General features: G+C 29.1%; 2 protein-coding genes across 4 annotated transcripts; one reads left to right on the top strand and one right to left on the bottom strand.

Annotated features, from left to right (window-relative positions):
* Positions 1-1,104: 1,104 nt before the first annotated feature.
* Positions 1,105-9,238, bottom strand: mahj (LisH and WD40 domain-containing protein mahjong). 3 transcript variants are annotated; one of them, XM_003700351.3, is made up of 13 exons: positions 8,956-9,238; positions 7,876-8,152; positions 7,518-7,776; positions 7,244-7,422; positions 6,658-7,109; positions 4,581-6,542; positions 4,221-4,460; positions 3,921-4,107; positions 3,505-3,798; positions 3,173-3,374; positions 2,881-3,087; positions 2,555-2,794; positions 1,105-2,174 (listed from the first exon to the last, which is right to left on the bottom strand). In XM_003700351.3, exons 2-13 carry the CDS (start codon positions 8,134-8,136, stop codon positions 1,969-1,971), a joined length of 4,689 nt encoding a protein of 1,562 aa, XP_003700399.1. In that variant the 5' UTR covers positions 8,137-8,152; positions 8,956-9,238; the 3' UTR covers positions 1,105-1,968. The 3 variants fall into 3 exon arrangements, with proteins under 3 accessions (XP_003700399.1, XP_076392339.1, XP_076392340.1); XM_076536224.1 differs by lacking the exon at positions 8,956-9,238 and adding an exon at positions 8,811-8,947; XM_076536225.1 differs by lacking the exon at positions 8,956-9,238 and adding an exon at positions 8,751-8,793.
* A 7,951-nt stretch (positions 9,239-17,189) lies between these two features.
* Vha26 (V-type proton ATPase subunit Vha26) lies at positions 17,190-19,314 on the top strand. Its single transcript, XM_003700317.3, has 5 exons — positions 17,190-17,531; positions 18,046-18,221; positions 18,326-18,494; positions 18,581-18,764; positions 18,922-19,314. Exons 1-5 carry the CDS (start codon positions 17,499-17,501, stop codon positions 19,038-19,040), a joined length of 681 nt encoding a protein of 226 aa, XP_003700365.1. The 5' UTR covers positions 17,190-17,498; the 3' UTR covers positions 19,041-19,314.
* Positions 19,315-19,462: the final 148 nt, after the last annotated feature.

Genomic DNA, 19,462 nt, shown 5'->3' with positions numbered 1-19,462 from the left:
CCCAAAATCCCAGACCTAACCTAATCCAACCAAACACAAAATCCCAGACCTAACCTATAATCCGACCAAACCCAAAATCCCAGACCTAACCTAATCTAATAAATTTAAAAACAAAATTGGACTAGATGGTTTATACAGATAATAATTATTTTTGTGTACAGCTCAAATTATGAATGACGAGATAATATGGTTTACTATATATTTAATTTACAGATGTAACGCTACATTTTAAAAGAAGTTTACAAAAAACATAATATTTCGTTCTAGATTTATAAATAATTCTAAATGTGGCCTGTGGCAATACTTTTATCCAATACTATGCATACAAAAATTTTGTTATTTGCATCAGATATATCTTTCTTATAGTTATCACATATATATAAACTTTAAAAAAATAGACAAATTTTCATAAAAACATAAACTTTTAACGCAAAAGTTTTTCATAATTATGTATGCTACATGCAAATCTTATTCTATAATCATTCAATAATTAATTATTATCCATTTTGATCTTCTGATGTTTATTACCATTCACCAGATCTCAGATGTTGAAATATTGAACTATTGGATGCAGTCCATGGATTAAAAAATTACATGTATTACATCTTTATTGATTGGCATGAATTTTAATACTTCAGCTGTTATTAATGAGCCTGTAAAGAAGAACTTTCAGTTATTTAATATCTATAATTTTGTTATATAAAAAGGTTATTTTACAAAATAAACCAACCTTTTACAGCGCATAATGATGTACTGTTTAGCGATAAGACGCGCGTTCAATGTGTGATTGTATAACATGTAGAAATACAATGCATGACGATATAACGGGTAACAATACAACGCTGATGTGCATGAAAATTTGTATAAAGGTGATAATGTAATTAGAAATTTTTATATTAATTTGACTCGGTTATCGCAAACTGTAGCGAGAGCGCTGATTAGAATAATTCAAATTAAGAAGAAGTTAAAAAATTTATACTTACAACAAAAAAATTCAGTTTACTACTAGTTACAAATTTGATGTAAAGCACACTTCTATGTTCATTAAAACAATTTTATACAAATTCATGGTTCTTTATTAATGATAATAAACGATAGGTTAAATCAACTTTTTACAAGCTCTCTTCTTTATTTCTCACACTCTCACCCTCACACGCCCATTTTTTTCATATACATAAGTATACGTTAAAAAAATTCGGAAAATTTACTGATCAAATATAACCGGTGTTTCAAAATGATCGATGAGTTTTAACGTAATCTATTGATTGATTAAAATTTCCATAATTACCTTAACAAGGAAAAAAAATTTGTGTTAATTAAATTTTTAGTAAAGAATACGTGATACAAATTCATTAAACAACAAATATCTTAAATAATAATATATACATTTAAGTTGATCGATCATTAATTCGATCAAAATTCGAAATTACATTTTTATTATTTAGGATTTTAATGATAACTGAGTAAATCGTTTACAGAATTATTTCTCTGGCCAATCTTCGGTAATGTTAGATTTTCGTTACAATATATTGGCGAAAAGAGTATATTAAACAATATTTTTAGTTAAAAGTTTATAATAATAATCTCCGAAAATCCCTCATCTTCCGAGAGACAGTTTATTGTAAGATATTTAATTAACCAGCATTTACGTAATATTTCTAAATAAAATTTGCAATGTTGTTTAAATTCAAATGTACATAAATTGTGTAATTAATTATTCAATTACAGTTTCATATTTTACAATTAAAATGTGTATCAAATAAATAGAAAGGTATACATCATTTGTTATAAATCATTTCATAGTATTATAATATTTATATTCGTTTAAATACATGTATGTTCGCCAATTATACATTAAAAAAATTACTTTATGGTAGGACTGTTTTCAATCTCCTGATTGGCCGAGAATGAAATAAATCTATATTTAGAATATATCGAAGATTGTTGTTCCTGCTTCGTTCAGAACTTTTATGGAAAAAGAATTTCAAGATCATCAACATCAGAAAAAGAAAAATCAGAAGAATCGGGAGATCTGCTATAATCTGAAATATCTCCTCCAGGATCGTCTCCATCGGCCGCATCATCATCATCGTCGTCGTCATCATTATTTTCACTGTCGTTTCTCTCATTTTCATCGCCGTTCTCTTCCGCTACCACGTCTGCGTTGTCTGCGTCTATTTAAAAACCAATTTTATTTCATTTTTAAAATATTCTGATAAGTAATGTTTATCACAGATAGAGATAAATAAAAATGGTTCATTATTTTAAAGAATTATATTTATTATAATATAGAAATTTATATATTAAAGTCGAATTCAAATTGAATTAGATCTGAAAAAATCAAAAACTTAAATTAGCGATCTGTACAACTATAACAAATAATATAGTTTTTTCGAAATTCCAGATATATATCAACTACTATAAATAGAATTTATCGTTTGTTTCTTAAAATATATTTTAATTTAACAATAGATTGCAAAATAATAATTTATAAATTTTGGAAAAGCATTTTGTAACTAAGATTTTTAAATAATTCATAATAGCAGATTCGTACCATCAGCGTTATTATCATCAGAACCTGAATTCGAACCATCATCATCACTTGCATCAAGATCTTCTTCATCATCATCTTCATCTGCTTCATTTTCATCATCTCTCCTTCTTCCAACATCATATAACCTAACGCAAGATTCCTGAATACTATCAAATTCACCCTGGTTTTCAACAATTGCTATTTGTGTGTCAAATTTATTACAAGCTAATCCATAAATTCCTCTTTTGACATCGCAAGTTGCTGTAATTATTTAAGTATAATGATCATTATAATTTATTTAATTTTATAATAATAATAATAATCAAATACAATTCATGATTACTTACCAATATTACTGTAATCTAAAGCATCTAATGTTTTAAATGAAGTAACATAATGCGATTCATCTCCATTTTCTTGATCTAAAGATACAGCATATATAATATTATTAACTGGTGAAAAGATTACTTCCATTTGATCAAGCGTTGGCACTGTCTTCAGGAGATGAAAAGTTCTTAAATCCCAAACTTCTGTGTTGGATACTACCTCAGTGCCTGTAAAATGAAATGTATTATTTAATATTAATATATTATTTTATTTTCAATATTATATATATAGTTACAGAATTTATGTAAATACCGTTTGGATGAAAAACTCCATTAAGTGTCTGATTTAATTTGTCGAACTTGTGAATTTCTTTTCCTGAATTTACATCCCAAAGAATTCCATCGCTAAGAACCAATTCATCATTCATACTAAATGTAGCTCGATTTTTGGTATACTGATTAGAAATTGAAGGCGTAAGAGTAGTTAATAATTTTCCGGTAGCTATATCATAAATCTGAAAATAAAAGTTACAGAAATGTCAATTTTTAAATATTCTACTTCTAAAGCCTCATTTAAATCCCTATAACTAGGGCTTGTGTAGACAAATTCTTATAGAAAAATTCTGTAGGAACAGAAGTACGTACAGTCGCACTTTCACCTTGGGTTCCAATAATTCTATCTTGAAGTTTACCAAATTCAACGTAATCCTCGTTTTCTAAAGATAATTTTAAATCAAAGAAAGTTCCTATACTCCAGAGTGCAGACATAGGGCTTCTCCATGCGGTAGATGTTAATAATAAATTTCCACGTTGATTACATTCCATATGATAAACATAAGATTCATGACATGGATATGTTGCTTCTTCTAGCCCTGTATGTGCATTGAACATTTTTACATCTCCTGCATAAGTACCTAACATTAAATATTGCTGACAGGGCTGAAAAATAATAAAATACATTGTTAATGTTTACTACATTTGAACCTTTTACTTTTTATTGGCAAGGAAAGTAAAATATCTCCTGCTCCAATAATGATAAATTAATATAGAAATTATTTTACCGAAAAGATACAACAGGTAAAGGTTCCAACGTCTGTAGGCCGGAAAGTTTTTACAGGACAAAATCGGCTATAAATATGTCTTCTATCCAATCTCCTACCATCTATACCTAATGCTCTTCTGGCCAGTCTTACTGTTACATTTGTGGGAATTGAATTTTTTGTACATGGATCTGGACACTTATGCGGTCTACAAATGATTAAAATATTTTACACCAAACCATAAAAATTCACAAATAAGTATGTTTCAGAAAGACTTAATTTAAAATTTATAGTGTATAAATTAACTTAAAGAATACTTACTCAAAGAGATTAAATTGTGGACAAGTAACCATAGGATTTTTACATAATGCGTGTTGATTTGTTAAATACTCTGTAATAATAGAATCCAATGTTATAGTAGATGGATTTGACGTAGCAACTCCAGGTCCACCACCTCCAGGATCCCGTGAAATTTGTTTCTGTAGTGATCTACACACAGCTGGATGCATAACTGACTGACAATTTATTGGATTGACTAGAGGCTGTTTGTCTTGGTTTTTCCTAATAGAAGTATTCAATCATTTTTTAAAACTACATTTAGTACCAATAATATAAAATAAAACAAATATTTTCACAATAATATGTATAAAAAGGAAGATCATTATAAAATTATTCACTTACTTTTGGTTAATTTGTAGTTTAATTGGTTGATTTGTGCTATTTGGAACATTTTGATTCAGACAGTCAGAAAGTTTCATGCGTATATTGTTTCCAGAAGATAAAGATGATGAACCTGAACCTGAATTCGTGTGAGACATGTATCTAGATGACGAAGTAGGAGTGGTATTGTTTCGAGAAGTCACTTCCCTCTGAGTACATCTATTTGTATTATATAAATTAACCGGAGCTCCAGGAGAAAATCCATTTCTTGTTCCAGTAGTAACAGGACTGCGATAAGTAAATGGTTGATATGTAGAAATTGGTTTCATTATTGCAAATGAATATAAATTTGCTTCTCTATGAAGAGTCGCAGCAGTTTCTGTTAAACCCTTTGACATTAAATGTTGATATATTAATTGATTTAACTGTTGCTCATTATATTGTATTCTAGTTTGGGCTACTACATTTGCTCGATGTAAACTAGCCAAAGAAATTTCGTATTCTGCTCCAGTAGGTTTTGCTTTCCCAGAAACTCTTTCCATTAATTCTAAAGCATATTTCTGAAACATAACATGTTCTTGTCTTTTCTCCTGGAGTATTGGATCCTTCATAAGGGCTTGAATTTGTCCATCAGTAAACATTGGAAGTTTACTAATTATTTGTCTGACTTTCTCACTGCGAGCTAAACCTGCTAAAGCTCGACACGCTAACGCTCTTATGCTATCCGCATCGGTGATTGGAGTTTTAACCATCATCAACTGCAGTAAAACCATTATTCCATTATTTGATCTAACGCTTTCCCAAATTTTTTGTATTAATTCTTCACTGTTATTAATATTTGCTTTTTTCTTAGCAGAGCCTGTTACTGAATACCTTGCTACATTACCACCAATTCTGTTTATTGGTGCACAAACACAATTAATTACAGCTCTTAGTGCAGCTCTTTGTACATCAGGATCTGCAATAATTTCACATTCTGCTGCAGCTAAGAGTAAATTAATTGCCATTGTCATTGACATATCTGGCATATCCACTCTTTCACAAAGTAACAACATTACTTTTGGCACTACAGAACAAATAGCTATAACATCCAAACAAGAACGAACTGTTTCTGCACTGGAAGCTGTATGAACTCGACCACTATAATTCCATTCTCTAGCGAACGCAATAATTTGCAGAAGAAGTGTTATACCTCCTAAGCGATATAACTCTTCTACTGGTGGCCATACTGCTCTTACAGACATTAATTCTTGAAGAATCTCTACTTTTGCTTGTACTTCCTCACTACTCAATTTACAAGCCTTATAAGGTGGTAAGGATGGCTGCCACGTATCACGCTCTGCTCTAACATTTTCTGCTCTTTGTAACTGTTCTGCTTTAAGATGTAAGTGGGCTTCCATGTATCTTTTCAAAGCTACTGCAACATGTCTAACGATTTGTCTAGAAGCACACTCTTCATCGTCGTTAAGTGTTGGTTCTTCTTCTATATTTAAAATTGGTAGCGTGGATATCACATTAAAAAGTTTTCTAAGTCCATCCTGTGCATCAAATTCTTCTAATATTACTTTAAAAGGAAAAGAAAATCCAAAAAACATTGTTGCATGACATCTTCCAGAATCGTGACTTCGTTCTAGAAGCCATAATGCATAGGTAACAAGATCCGAAATAACGTGTTTCGGTAGCAGGCACACTCTTTCCATCGCATCTTCACAGTATGCTAAATAATATAAACAAATAGAAACCCCAGTAGCTGCAACACTGGGTCTTGGAACATCCAATAGCTTTTGCAAACCTCCAACATTAAGGAATTCAATGGAGAATTTTTTATGACACAGAAGAGAAGCTAAGTATTTTAAAGCTTCAAAAGCTAAGCGACTGTCCTTGGTTTCTCTAACATTGATATACTTGAGAATTAATTCCAAAGCATTTTGTTCAAATACATGACCTAAGAATTCTTGATATTCACCCATAGGTGTAAGATACCTGTCATACAATAAAAAAAAGGGATTCTTTTAATTAATATTCTTACCTTTATCAGTGTTTGTACTTCAAATGCAACTATTTCTATTATAATATGTAATAAAATTAATATATTCACCTTAAAATCAGCATTTGTCTTGTAGCCAACGTTGGTGGATGTATCTGTACATTTCCAATCACGTATGATTCCATTTCTGCCCATGAAGAGTTTGAATTACCTTCTAACAATGTAGATGGAGAACTGGAATTCAGAGTCGAAGATGCAGAGTTCTTCTGCAAATTGCAACGAGCCGAAGAAGCATTCAATGGTCTGCTATGAATACTTTGTGTTTTAGATGGTGTTACTTGATTATTAGAATTGGAATTCTTTGGCACAGACAGAGGTGGAGACATTATTTCTGGATATATAACATCATTTTTTACAGGAGTTTCACAATCGATATCATTTTTCTTCTTTTTAGGTAAAGGAGCAGAATCTTCAGATTGAACATAGTCCTCTTCCTCTTCAGAAAAATAATTACTACGACTAGGACTTTTAAGAATACCATTTTCTTTCCGTTTCTCTCTTACCTTTAAAGAGAATGTTAATATTACAAAATTTGTAATTCTTAATTACAAACTTATTATCAATTTATTATTTATCAAATGAAATTGTTAAAAATATATACACATATTTTCAAACAATATTTTGTACTATGACTTACTTTTCGTTTCCCAGGAACACCTTTATTTTCACCATCTCCTCCACTATTTCTATCTTTCCCAAAATGTGCAAATGGTCTATTATTAGCTGCAAGTTGTCTATCTTCCTGCATCTTTTCTTGTAATTTATGAAGCCTCTGTAGCATCAAAGGTACCATTTTTGCATTTTGTTCTCTAAATCCTGCCACATGGATATATAGAATTAGTTTTTACATTATATATTCTATACATTTATTTATAAAGTTATTATGGAAATTACTCTAAACTTCAAAATACCTGTAGCAATTTCTTGAACTTCCATTGCAGCAGCTACGAGCCCAGTCGCATAACTCTGGAGAGGTTCTATACTTTTTTCTGCCCAAGAGAATAGACGATGAGTAAGTCCTTCCATATCTGGTTGAAATACCGCAGAAGTTTCTAAGCCAGGAAGAATATCAAGCATAAGACGACAAGCTGCTATATTGAGTTTTCTAACATCACGACCCGTGATACCAGCACGAGACCAATAAGTGTCTCTTAAATAATCATTTATAAGCTGTTCAAAAATAAAAAATTATATAAGTATTTTCTTTTTCATGACAATATAATGTCACATGTTCTTTAACATGTATACTATTCCCTTCCATGACATTACCTTAGTCATAAAATTATCTTTTCTAAACAAAACTTTCAATATATGTCCAAAATTACACTCTGGATCTGTGCGTGATGGGTGTCTTTCATCAAATGGATCTGGATCCATTTTCAAATAGTTCTCTGTTTCTAATTCTATAATCTCTGCCAATCTTTGAAGAGTTGGAATTGGGTCATAGGTAGGCGATGAATGTTCCTCTTCCCATTGTCGAAGAATTTGAACTACATCTGTTACTTCAGCTAATGATTCTGCACTTGACATCTTTGTTTCTGTTGTCCTGTAAATATAAATTTAATCTAACATAAAGATTTTTGACAAGAATTTGAAAACCGCTTTTTGGTTTTGCTAATTATTAATTTGTCTTTATCATTTTATTATGATGTCAGTATATTTTCTTTATTTTTATTATGCAACAATATATTATTTTCATATCTGTGAACAAAATGACAATATGGTTTTCTTAATTATTTTTAATTGTTATATGTCTCTTCTCTTTCATATTTCTGTATACATTAAAAAAAAAAATAATAAAAAATAAAAATTTTATTATAGAAACATAATATATTCAATAATTCATTGTTTTGAATACTTATTATCAGTATTTCATTATTAACTTATTTACAAATTAAAATTAAAAATAACTAATGTTACAATAAATCGAAACCAATTAAAAAGAGTAGTGTAAGCAATGCAACTGTACATTATACAACAAAATTATATGTATAATTGCATGATTTTTCAACTTAGGACAAACATAATATACATAATTTTGTACTAAATAATCAAAGTTTAAAATAGCTGAATTTAATGTTTGTCTACGATCTCAAATCATTAAATAACTGATCATTAGATCTGAAATCAATTGATAACTTAACCTTAAAATTGAATATACAACAAACAAACGTTAATGCTTTGAAATCAAACGTATAACGTACCAGTAGAAAAATATTAATTATCTAAAACAACTGAAGCGGATACAAGAATGTAAAATATTTATAAAAACAGTTTGTTGACATTTTTTTAAAGTAGAACGGGAAAGGCAGCGTGTATCTTATTAGGTTAGAATAAACGAACCATTACCTCTTTGAAATTTATTTGACAATTAACTTGTTTGACAGTTATCACAGTGTATGTCACCTTTTTACATGAGCTATAGTATTAAATTGAGAAAGTACGCAAAATTCCAATTAAAAACAATGTTTTCCTAGCAAAGTACGAAACGCAACCACCAACATGCACGCTGAATATGGGGTGATTAATTCGCCTGATGGAAATGTAATGAAATGTCATAATAAAGCGAGATTATTTTAACGTAAATGTTACTTTTTTTATTACTACTTTTTATATATTCAGTACTTGACAAATTATTTTATAAAACATATGTTTAAAATTTGAAATATTGTTTTTCATTAGATAACATTATTTAACAAAAGATGATTACTATAGTTAATGTAAATCTTCTCATTAATCATATAAAATATATAATTTTACACAATAAAAGTATGATAGTTCACAATTTAGAATTTTTATTAAATAAATATAATTATAAAATGACAAATGTAATCGTTATTTCTAAATATACAGATCATTCCACGAGAGAATAATCTCAATCTGCGTAGTTTGACAACTTCAGCAGATTTCGAACTACAAACGTGATACCTCTCTATACTTTATTTTTATAATCATGGTCATGTACATGGTGGGGAAAAAATATTAAATATGCATTTGAATATCGAAACATGCATAAAAAAATAAACATTCAATTTTGGATATTGATTATTAGCGTACCTATAAGTATAAAATAAAATATTTTGTCTAACAAACGGAACATACTGTAATCATGAAAAGAATTAGGAGTCATGAAACTTTTTGGCCACTAGGTATATACTTTTATGACATGCAGCAGTGATGGGCAGTCTCAGCGCATGCGCAGTAAGCTATCCGTAGAAGTCCTCAGTAGAGTATACACTTTGATGAAATATAAGGTATTATTAGGCCCTAGTGAGGAAAAAAAATTAATCTGAAGAAAATTGCAGGAAAGAGAATAAAAGGGTTAAATAATACAACAGATTATATATAATAAAAGTAATATTAAATTTAATTATAATTATTATTACTTTTTACGTTTACAGCCGATTTGTTATATGAATACCAAAATTTGTTGCAAGAGCAAAGGAAAATATACCGCTCGATTTTTATCAGATCTATGCATGTTAACAAAATAAAATCCTTGTATTTCTTTCTTATTGTTTCTCTGATATTATAATTTTCACACGTATAAAATATAGTTATTCAAAGAGGTCCTTCCAAGTCGTTTTTCTTAAATAATAAATTCATTTAGGTTTTTAAAGTTATTGTGCTTTTGTGTTATTTTAAATATAATAATCTCCCATATTCCATCATATAATTCCCATTATATTATATTATATTATAGTTTTATACAGCCATATATATAACTACTTATATTACTACGCATATTACTACTTTAACCCTCATTATCCTTATCATTCTTATTATTATCAATAGTATTACGCATATTACGACTACTATCGTCGCTGGAACTGTAATTATCCTTACTGCTCCTATTTTTATTAATATTATTACGCATATTACAACTTTTATTATCATTATCCTTATTATTCCTATTATTATCAATATTATTACGCATATTACTACTTTTATCATCATTAACCTTATTATTCTTATTATTATCAATATTATTACGCATATTATGACTACTATCGTCGCTGGAACTGTAATTATCCTTACTAATCCTATTATTATCAATACTATTACGCATATTACTACTTTTATCATCATTAACCTTATTATTCCTTTTATTATCAATATTATTACGCATATTACGACTACTATCGTCGCTGGAACTGTAATTATCCTTACGACTCCTATTTTTATCAATATTATTACGCATATTACTACTTTTATCATCATTATCCTTATTATTCTTATTATTATCAATATTATTACGCATATCACGACTACTATCGTCGCTGGAACTGTAATTATCCTTACTACTCTTATTTTTATCAATATTATTACGTACATTACGACTACTATCATCGCTGGAACTGCAATTATCCTTACTACTTCTATTATTATCAATATTATTACGCATATTACTACTTTTATTATCATTATCCTTATTACTCTTATAATTATCTATATTATTACGCATATTACTACGTTTATCATCATTATACTTATTATTCTTATTATTATCAATAGTATTACGCATATTACGACTACTATCGTCGCTGGAAATGTAATTATCCTTACTACTCCTATTTTTATTAATATTATTACGCATATTACAACTTTTATTATCATTATCCTTATTATTCCTATTATTATCAATATTATTACGCATATTACTACTTTTATCATCATTAACCTTATTATTCTTATTATTATCAATATTATTACGCATATTATGACTACTATCGTCGCTGGAACTGTAATTATCCTTACTAATCCTATTATTATCAATTACTATTACGCATATTACTACTTTTATCATCATTAACCTTATTATTCTTATTATTATCAATATTATTACGCATATTACGACTACTATCGTCGCTGGAACTGTAATTATCCTTACTACTCCTATTTTTATCAATATTATTACGCATATTACTACTTTTATCATCATTATCCTTATTATTCTTATTATTATCAATATTATTACGCACATTACGACTACTATCATCGCTGGAACTGCAATTATCCTTACTACTTCTATTATTATCAATATTATTACGCATATTACTACTTTTATTATCATTATCCTTATTACTCTTATAATTATCAATATTATTACGCATATTACTACTTTTATCATCATTATACTTATTATTCCTATTATTATCAATATTATTACGCATATTACGACTACTATCGTCGCTGGAACTGTAATTATCCTTACTACTTCTATTTTTATCAATATTATCACGCATATTACGACTACTATCATCGCTGGAACTGTAATTATCCTTACTACTCCTATTTTTATCAATATTATTACGCATATTACTACTTTTATCATCATTATCCTTATTATTCTTATTATTATCAATATTATTACGCATATTACTACTTTTATCATCATTATCCTTATTATTCTTATTGTTATCAATATTATTACGCGTATTACTACTTTTATCATCATTAACCTTATTATTCTTATTATTATCAATATTATTACGCATATCACGACTACTATCATCGCAGGAACTGTAATTATCCTCACTAATCTTATTATTATCAATATTCGGTTATATTAGGTTAGGTTAGGCCCCAAGGTTAGGTCACTGTAGGTTAGGTCATGCCCCGAGGTTAGGTCATATTATGTTAGGTCAGGGCCCAAGATTAGGTCACATTAGGTTAGGTCAGGCCATAAGGTTAGGTCGTATTGGGTTAGGTCTGGGCCTAAGGTTAGGTCATATTAGGTTAGGTGTCGGCCTAAGGTTAGGTCATATTGGGTTAGGTCAGGGCCCAAGGTTAGGTCATATTAGGTTAGGTGTGGGCCCAAGGTTAGGTTAGATTAGGTTAGGTCAGGGTAGGTTAGGTAGGTTAGGTACCCAGACCTAACCTGATATAACCTAACCCTAGGGTCCGACCTAACCTTTTCCAACCTAACCGGTTAGGTTGGATTAGGTTAGGTCTGGGCCGAAGGTTAGGTCAGATTAGGTTAGGTCAGGGTAGGTTAGGTAGGTTAGGTACCCAGACCTAACCTGATATAACCTAACCCTAGGGTCCGACCTAACCTTTTCCAACCTAACCGGTTAGGTTGGATTAGGTTAGGTCTGGGCCGAAGGTTAGGTCAGATTAGGTTAGGTCAGGGTAGGTTAGGTAGGTTAGGTACCCAGACCTAACCTGATATAACCTAACCCTAGGGTCCGACCTAACCTTTTCCAACCTAACCGGTTAGGTTGGATTAGGTTAGGTCTGGGCCGAAGGTTAGGTCAGATTAGGTTAGGTCAGGGTGGGTTAGGTAGGTTAGGTACCCAGACCTAACCTAATACAACCTAACCCTAGGGCCCGACCTAACCTTTTCCAACCTAACCGGTTAGGTTGGATTAGGTTAGGTCTGGGCCGAAGGTTAGGTCAGATTAGGTTAGGTCAGGGTAGGTTAGGTAGGTTAGGTACCCAGACCTAACCTGATATAACCTAACCCTAGGGTCCGACCTAACCTTTTCCAACCTAACCGGTTAGGTTGGATTAGGTTAGGTCTGGGCCGAAGGTTAGGTCAGATTAGGTTAGGTCAGGGTAGGTTAGGTAGGTTAGGTACCCAGACCTAACCTGATATAACCTAACCCAAGGGTCCGACCTAACCTTTTCCAACCTAACCCTAGGGACCGACCTAACCTGAATCAACCTAACCGGTTAGGTCGGAATAGGGCAGGGGAGGGTAGGTTATATCGGAAAAGGTAATAATAGTAATAATAAGAGTTGCAACGATATTAAAAGTAGTAATATGGGTAGTAATATTGATAATAGTAAGAATAATAAGGATAATAATAATAAACGTAGTAATATGCATAATAATATTGATAATAATATTGATAATAATATAAATAATAAGGATAATGTTAATAAAAGTACTAATATGTGTAATAATATTCATAATAATAAGAGTAGTGAGGATAATTACAGTTGAAGCGATGATAATAGTCGTAATATGCGTAATAATATTGATAATAATAAGAATAATAAGGCTAATGATGATAAAAGTAGTAATATGCGTAATAATGTTGATAATAATAGAAGTAGTAAGGATAGTTGCAGTTCCAGCGATGATAGTAGTCGTAATATGCGTAATAATATTGAATATAATAAGAACAATAAGGTTAATGATGATAAAAGTAGTACTATGCGTAATAATATTGATAATAATAAGAATAATAAGGATAATGATGATAAAAGTAGTAATATGCGTAATAATATTGATAAAAATAGGAGTAGTAAGGATAATTACAGCTCCAGCGACGATAGTAGTCGTAATATGCGTAATAATATTGATAATAATAAGAATAATAAGGATAGTTATGATAAAAGTAGTAATATGCGTAATAATATTGATAAAAATAGGAGTAGTAAGGATAAGTACAGTTCCAGCGACGATAGTAGTCGTAATATGCGTAATAATATTGATAATAATAAGAATAATAAGGATAATGATGATAAAAGTAGTAATATGCGTATTAATATTGATAATAATAAGAATAATAAGGATAATGATGATAAAAGTAGTAATATGCGTAATAATATTGATAAAAATAGGAGTAGTAAGGATAAGTACAGTTCCAGCGACGATAGTAGTCGTAATATGCGTAATAATATTGATAATAATAAGAATAATAAGGATAATGATGATAAAAGTAGTAATATGCGTATTAATATTGATAATAATAAGAATAATAAGGATAATGATGATAAAAGTAGTAATATGCGTAATAATATTGATAAAAATAGGAGTCGTAAGGATAATTACAGTTCCAGCGACGATAGTAGTCGTAATATGCGTAATAATATTGATAATAAAAGGAATAATAAGGTTAATGATGATAAAAGTAGTAATATGCGTAATAGTATTGATAATAATAGGATTAGTAAGGATAATTACAGTTCCAGCGACGATAGTAGTCATAATATGCGTAATAATATTGATAATAATAAGAATAATAAGGTTAATGATGATAAAAGTAGTAATATGCGTAATAATATTGATAATAATAAGAATAATAAGGATAATGATGATAAAAGTAGTAATATGCGTAATAATATTGATAAAAATAGGAGTAGTAAGGATAATTACAGTTCCAACGACGATAGTAGTCGTAATATGCGTAATAATGTTGATAATAACAGAAGTAGTAAGGATAATTGCAGTTCCAGCGATGTCAGTAGTCGTAATATACGTAATAATATTGAATATAATAAGAATAATAAGGTTAATGATGATAAAAGTAGTAATATGCGTATTAATATTGATAATAATAGAAGTAGTAAGGATAATTGCAGTTCCAGCGATGATAGTAGTCGTAATATGCGTAATAATATTGAATATAATAAGAATAATAAGGTTAATGATGATAAAAGTAGTAATATGCGTAATAATATTGATAATAATAAGAATAATAAGGATAATGATGATAAAAGTAGTAATATGCGTAATAATATTGATAATAATAAGAATAATAAGGATAATGATGATAAAAGTAGTAATATGCGTAATAATATTGATAATAATAAGAATAATAAGGATAATGATGATAAAAGTAGTAATATGTGTAATAATATTGATAAAAATAGGAGTAGTAAGGATAATTACAGTTCCAACGACGATAGTAGTCGTAATATGCGTAATAATGTTGATAATAACAGAAGTAGTAAGGATAATTGCAGTTCCAGCGATGACAGTAGTCGTAATATACGTAATAATATTGAATATAATAAGAATAATAAGGTTAATGATGATAAAAGTAGTAATATGCGTATTAATATTGATAATAATAGAAGTAGTAAGGATAATTGCAGTTCCAGCGATGATAGTAGTCGTAATATGCGTAATAATATTGAATATAATAAGAATAATAAGGTTAATGATGATAAAAGTAGTAATATGCGTAATAATATTGATAATAATAAGAATAATAAGGATAATGATGATAAAAGTAGTAATATGCGTAATAATATTGATAATAATAAGAATAATAAGGATAATGATAATAAAAGTAGTAATATGTGTAATAATATGCATAATAATAAGAGTAGTAAGGATAATTACAGTTCCAACGACGATAGTAGTCATAATATGCGTAATAATATTGATAATTATAAGAATAATAAGGATAATGATGATAAAAGTAGTAATATGCGTAATAATATTGATAATTATAAGAGTAATAAGGATAATGATAATAAAAGTAGTAATATGCGTAATAATATTAATAAAAATAGGAGTAGTAAGGATAAGTACAGTTCCAGCGACGATAGTAGTCGTAATATGCGTAATAATATTTATAATAATATAAATAATAAGGATAATGTTAATAAAATTAGTAATATGTGTAATAATATTCATAATAATAAGAGTAGTAAGGATAATTACAGTTGAAGCGATGATAAATGTCGTAATATGGGTAATAATATTGATAATAATTAGAATAATAAGGATAATGGTAATAAAAGTAGTAATATGGGTAATAATATTGATGATAATAAGAATAATAAGCATAATAATAATAGTTGTAACGATAATAAAAGTAGTAATATGGGTAGTGATATCGGTTCAATTGATGATAATAAGAATAGTAAGGATAATAATTATAGTTCCACGATAATAGTAATAGTAACATGGGGAATGATATATGTTAGGTCTCCAGACCTAAACTTATACAACCTAACCTTAGTCCCTGACCTAACATGGTCCGAACTAACCTTAGATCCTGACCTAACATAATATATTCTAACCGTAGGCCTGACCTAATATAATCCGACCTAACCTTTGGCCTTGACCTAACATAATATAACCTAACTGTAAGCCCGACGTAACCTATTCCGACCTAACCTTAGGCTCTGACCTAACATAAAATAACCTAACCGTATGCCTGACCTAACATAATCCGACCTAACCTTGGTCCCTCACCTAACCGAATGTAACCGAACCGTAAGCCTGACCTAACCTGTTGATTGTCTGTTATGTTTAAGAATGTAATGGAAAGGATTGTAAATAAGTACATGATTTCTTTTGTTTATTTATTGTAACTTCATAAATACATACAATTCGCAAATATATTTTGTACAATTTTTAATTTATGTAACTCTTTATTGGCTTAATTCTTTGTCGAAGATCGAGGCAGATTGTGTGTATATTCAATTTTGGAATTGAAAAATAAAATTGTTGCACGATTTAATAATATTTTTACGTGAAAGTTAGAACATTAGTAAACAGAAAATGTTACTTATAAAAATAATAAATTGAATATATATATATATTGTATAGTTTTATACAGTCATATATATAACTAACCTAACCCAGTCTAATGTAATCTAACCCAACCTATACATTCATAGTTTACAGTGCAATTATAAGAATTTTTGAAAAATTATGTAGGATCATTAAGGTGCCCTCATCAGTCACCACTGCGTGTACCGGCTAGGTACGACATTGGCAGCAAGCTGTGACGTCAGCTGACGCATGCGCATAAAGCTCTCGCGTGCGATAGAATCTCACGACTGCCCAACACTGGTCATCATGACAGTCATAAAAGCGCATGTGCATTGTCATAGATTATAGGATATTTAGATACAAATAGAGTTAACATACGCAGGAGCACAAATTTCTATTATAAAGGTATTCTTTTGAGGAATGGATGGTAAAGCTTTATTTCTTTTAAGAACGCATTTGTATAGACAGTAAACCAAATAAATCGTTTTTACGAATACACTAGTCTTGTGTCATATGATCATCATTAACTGAAGACACTTTTGTCAGTAGGCGTTGACTCTTTGAAAAATTCGTTTCCAACTTAGTTTATTGAAAAAGTAATAACCAGATTTTGTATTAGGAAGAAACGAGTTAATCTTCAAACTTCAACATGGCACTAAGTGATGCAGATGTACAAAAACAGGTATAAATCATTGGACTCAAAATATATGAAATTTCATATCGAGCATCGATTTCAATCTATTTTTGCAGTTTACTCTATATATTATTACTTACACAGAATACTTGCCTTTAACACATTTCCTGTCATATTTATGTTACTGTAATTCCATTTTCTTGCAAGTCGTTACTAGATTATATTCTTTTAACTCAAACCACTCAGATTACTTAAAAATGGATTAACATTTTTTTTCATTATAACTTTACATTAAAATTAATAAAATTGAATTATTTCAGCTGCGTTTATTTTGATTGTTCTATTTTAATTTGGTCAAACATATTTTATCACTTTGAAAAATTGTTATCTTTTAAATGTACATTGCTAAAAATTATATTTGTGTAAGACATACGATTATAAATAACAATTTATTTGCAATGTTTATTTATATAAAATTCTACTCTAATATTTATTCATAAAGCACAATCTATTTCGATGAAATTAATTGTTATATTTTGTTTTTTAATTTTACTATTTTAAGATTAAACATATGATGGGTTTCATTGAGCAAGAAGCCAATGAAAAAGCAGAAGAAATTGATGCTAAAGCAGAGGAAGAATTTAATATTGAAAAAGGTCGATTAGTTCAGCAACAAAGACTTAAAATTATGGAATACTATGAGAAGAAAGAGAAACAGGTGGAACTTCAAAAGAAAATGTATGTGTAATATCAAAACTAGTTTTAACAAGCAAATTTTATTTGAACTAAAAAAATGATCAAATTTATTAATTCTTAAATCAAACTCAAATTTTATTACATAGTCAATCATCGAATATGCTGAATCAGGCTCGTCTAAAAGTCCTGAAAGTTAGAGAAGATCATGTACGTAATGTACTTGATGAGGCCAGGAAAAGATTAAGTGAAATATCACAAGATGTTTCACAGTATAGAGAAATTATGAAATTATTGATTGTTCAAGGCCTATGTCAGGTACAGACATATTTACATTCCATACTAATTAAATGTATTTGTTAAATTTTAAATGCTATTTTTTTGGTAACTATTTCAATTTGCAGTTGACAGAAAGTCATGTAACTATTCGTGTACGTCAAGTTGATCTCCCTTTAGTTGAATCTATTATTGAGTCGGTTCAAGATAATTATAAACAAATAACAAGGAAGGATGTTGCAATTAAAATTGATCAAGATAATTTTCTACCTCCTGACAGCTGTGGTGGTGTTGACTTATTTGCAGCAAAAGGTATGTATTTGACAAAAATAATTATTCTTTTTCTAATTCTACTTTTAAGTTTATAAGTGACTTATTTGCCTTTAACAAAATTTTTAAAAATTACTTAAATTACTATTAAATTAATGGTTAAATTATTAATAAATTAATGCTTGTAATTGAATTTTAGGACGTATAAAAGTCAGCAATGCTTTGGAAACAAGATTAGAATTAATAGCACAGCAATTGGTACCAGAGATACGTTCTGCTCTCTTTGGATCTAATCCCAATCGTAAATTCAGTGATTAAGAAAATTTCTCTACATTTTCTCTTCTTTTCATTCTGTTTTCCTTCCTACTAAACATTCCCTTCTTTAGAATGCAGAAATGAATAACAATTTGTTGTGTAGAATATAGAATCTGTTGTTGAAATTGTTGAAAAAAGAGAGAAAGTGAAATTGTAAAATATATCTATATATCTATATATATACCTGTATGTATATACATGCTTACACGTGTGCATAAGCGTACATAACACACACATTCAATATACATATGTCTATAAAGTATTTTATGTGAAGAAATTTTTAATTTTTTTTTTAAATCTTCCTGAAAAAACAATATCCTTTCTTTGATTCTAAAGATTTAAATTTAATAATTTTTAATTGTTATGGTAAGTACAATTGTTTTGAAATAAATTCGAATCGAGATTGTATATCACAACTTCAATAT

This window comes from Megachile rotundata, chromosome 10 (genome assembly GCF_050947335.1).
Source record: "Megachile rotundata isolate GNS110a chromosome 10, iyMegRotu1, whole genome shotgun sequence".
Lineage (NCBI taxonomy): Eukaryota > Metazoa > Arthropoda > Insecta > Hymenoptera > Megachilidae > Megachile > Megachile rotundata.
Note: the sequence above shows the minus strand (reverse complement) of the source record. Positions and strands in the feature narration are given on the sequence as shown.

Bases quoted from the DNA above. Each gene is read 5' to 3' on its own strand.
- Vha26 (XM_003700317.3), top strand. From the start codon at position 17,499: ATGGCACTAAGTGATGCAGATGTACAAAAACAG. The intron at 17,532-18,045 runs GTATAAATCATT...TACTATTTTAAG, and splicing joins ATGCAGATGTACAAAAACAG to ATTAAACATATGATGGGTTT. The intron at 18,495-18,580 runs GTACAGACATAT...TTCAATTTGCAG, and splicing joins TTGTTCAAGGCCTATGTCAG to TTGACAGAAAGTCATGTAAC.
- mahj (XM_003700351.3), bottom strand. From the start codon at position 8,136: ATGTCAAGTGCAGAATCATTAGCTGAAGTAACAGATGTAGTTCAAATT. The intron at 7,777-7,875 runs GTAATGTCATGG...ATTTTTGAACAG, and splicing joins AAGATAATTTTATGACTAAG to CTTATAAATGATTATTTAAG. The intron at 4,108-4,220 runs GTAAGTATTCTT...AATCATTTGTAG, and splicing joins CCACAATTTAATCTCTTTGA to ACCGCATAAGTGTCCAGATC.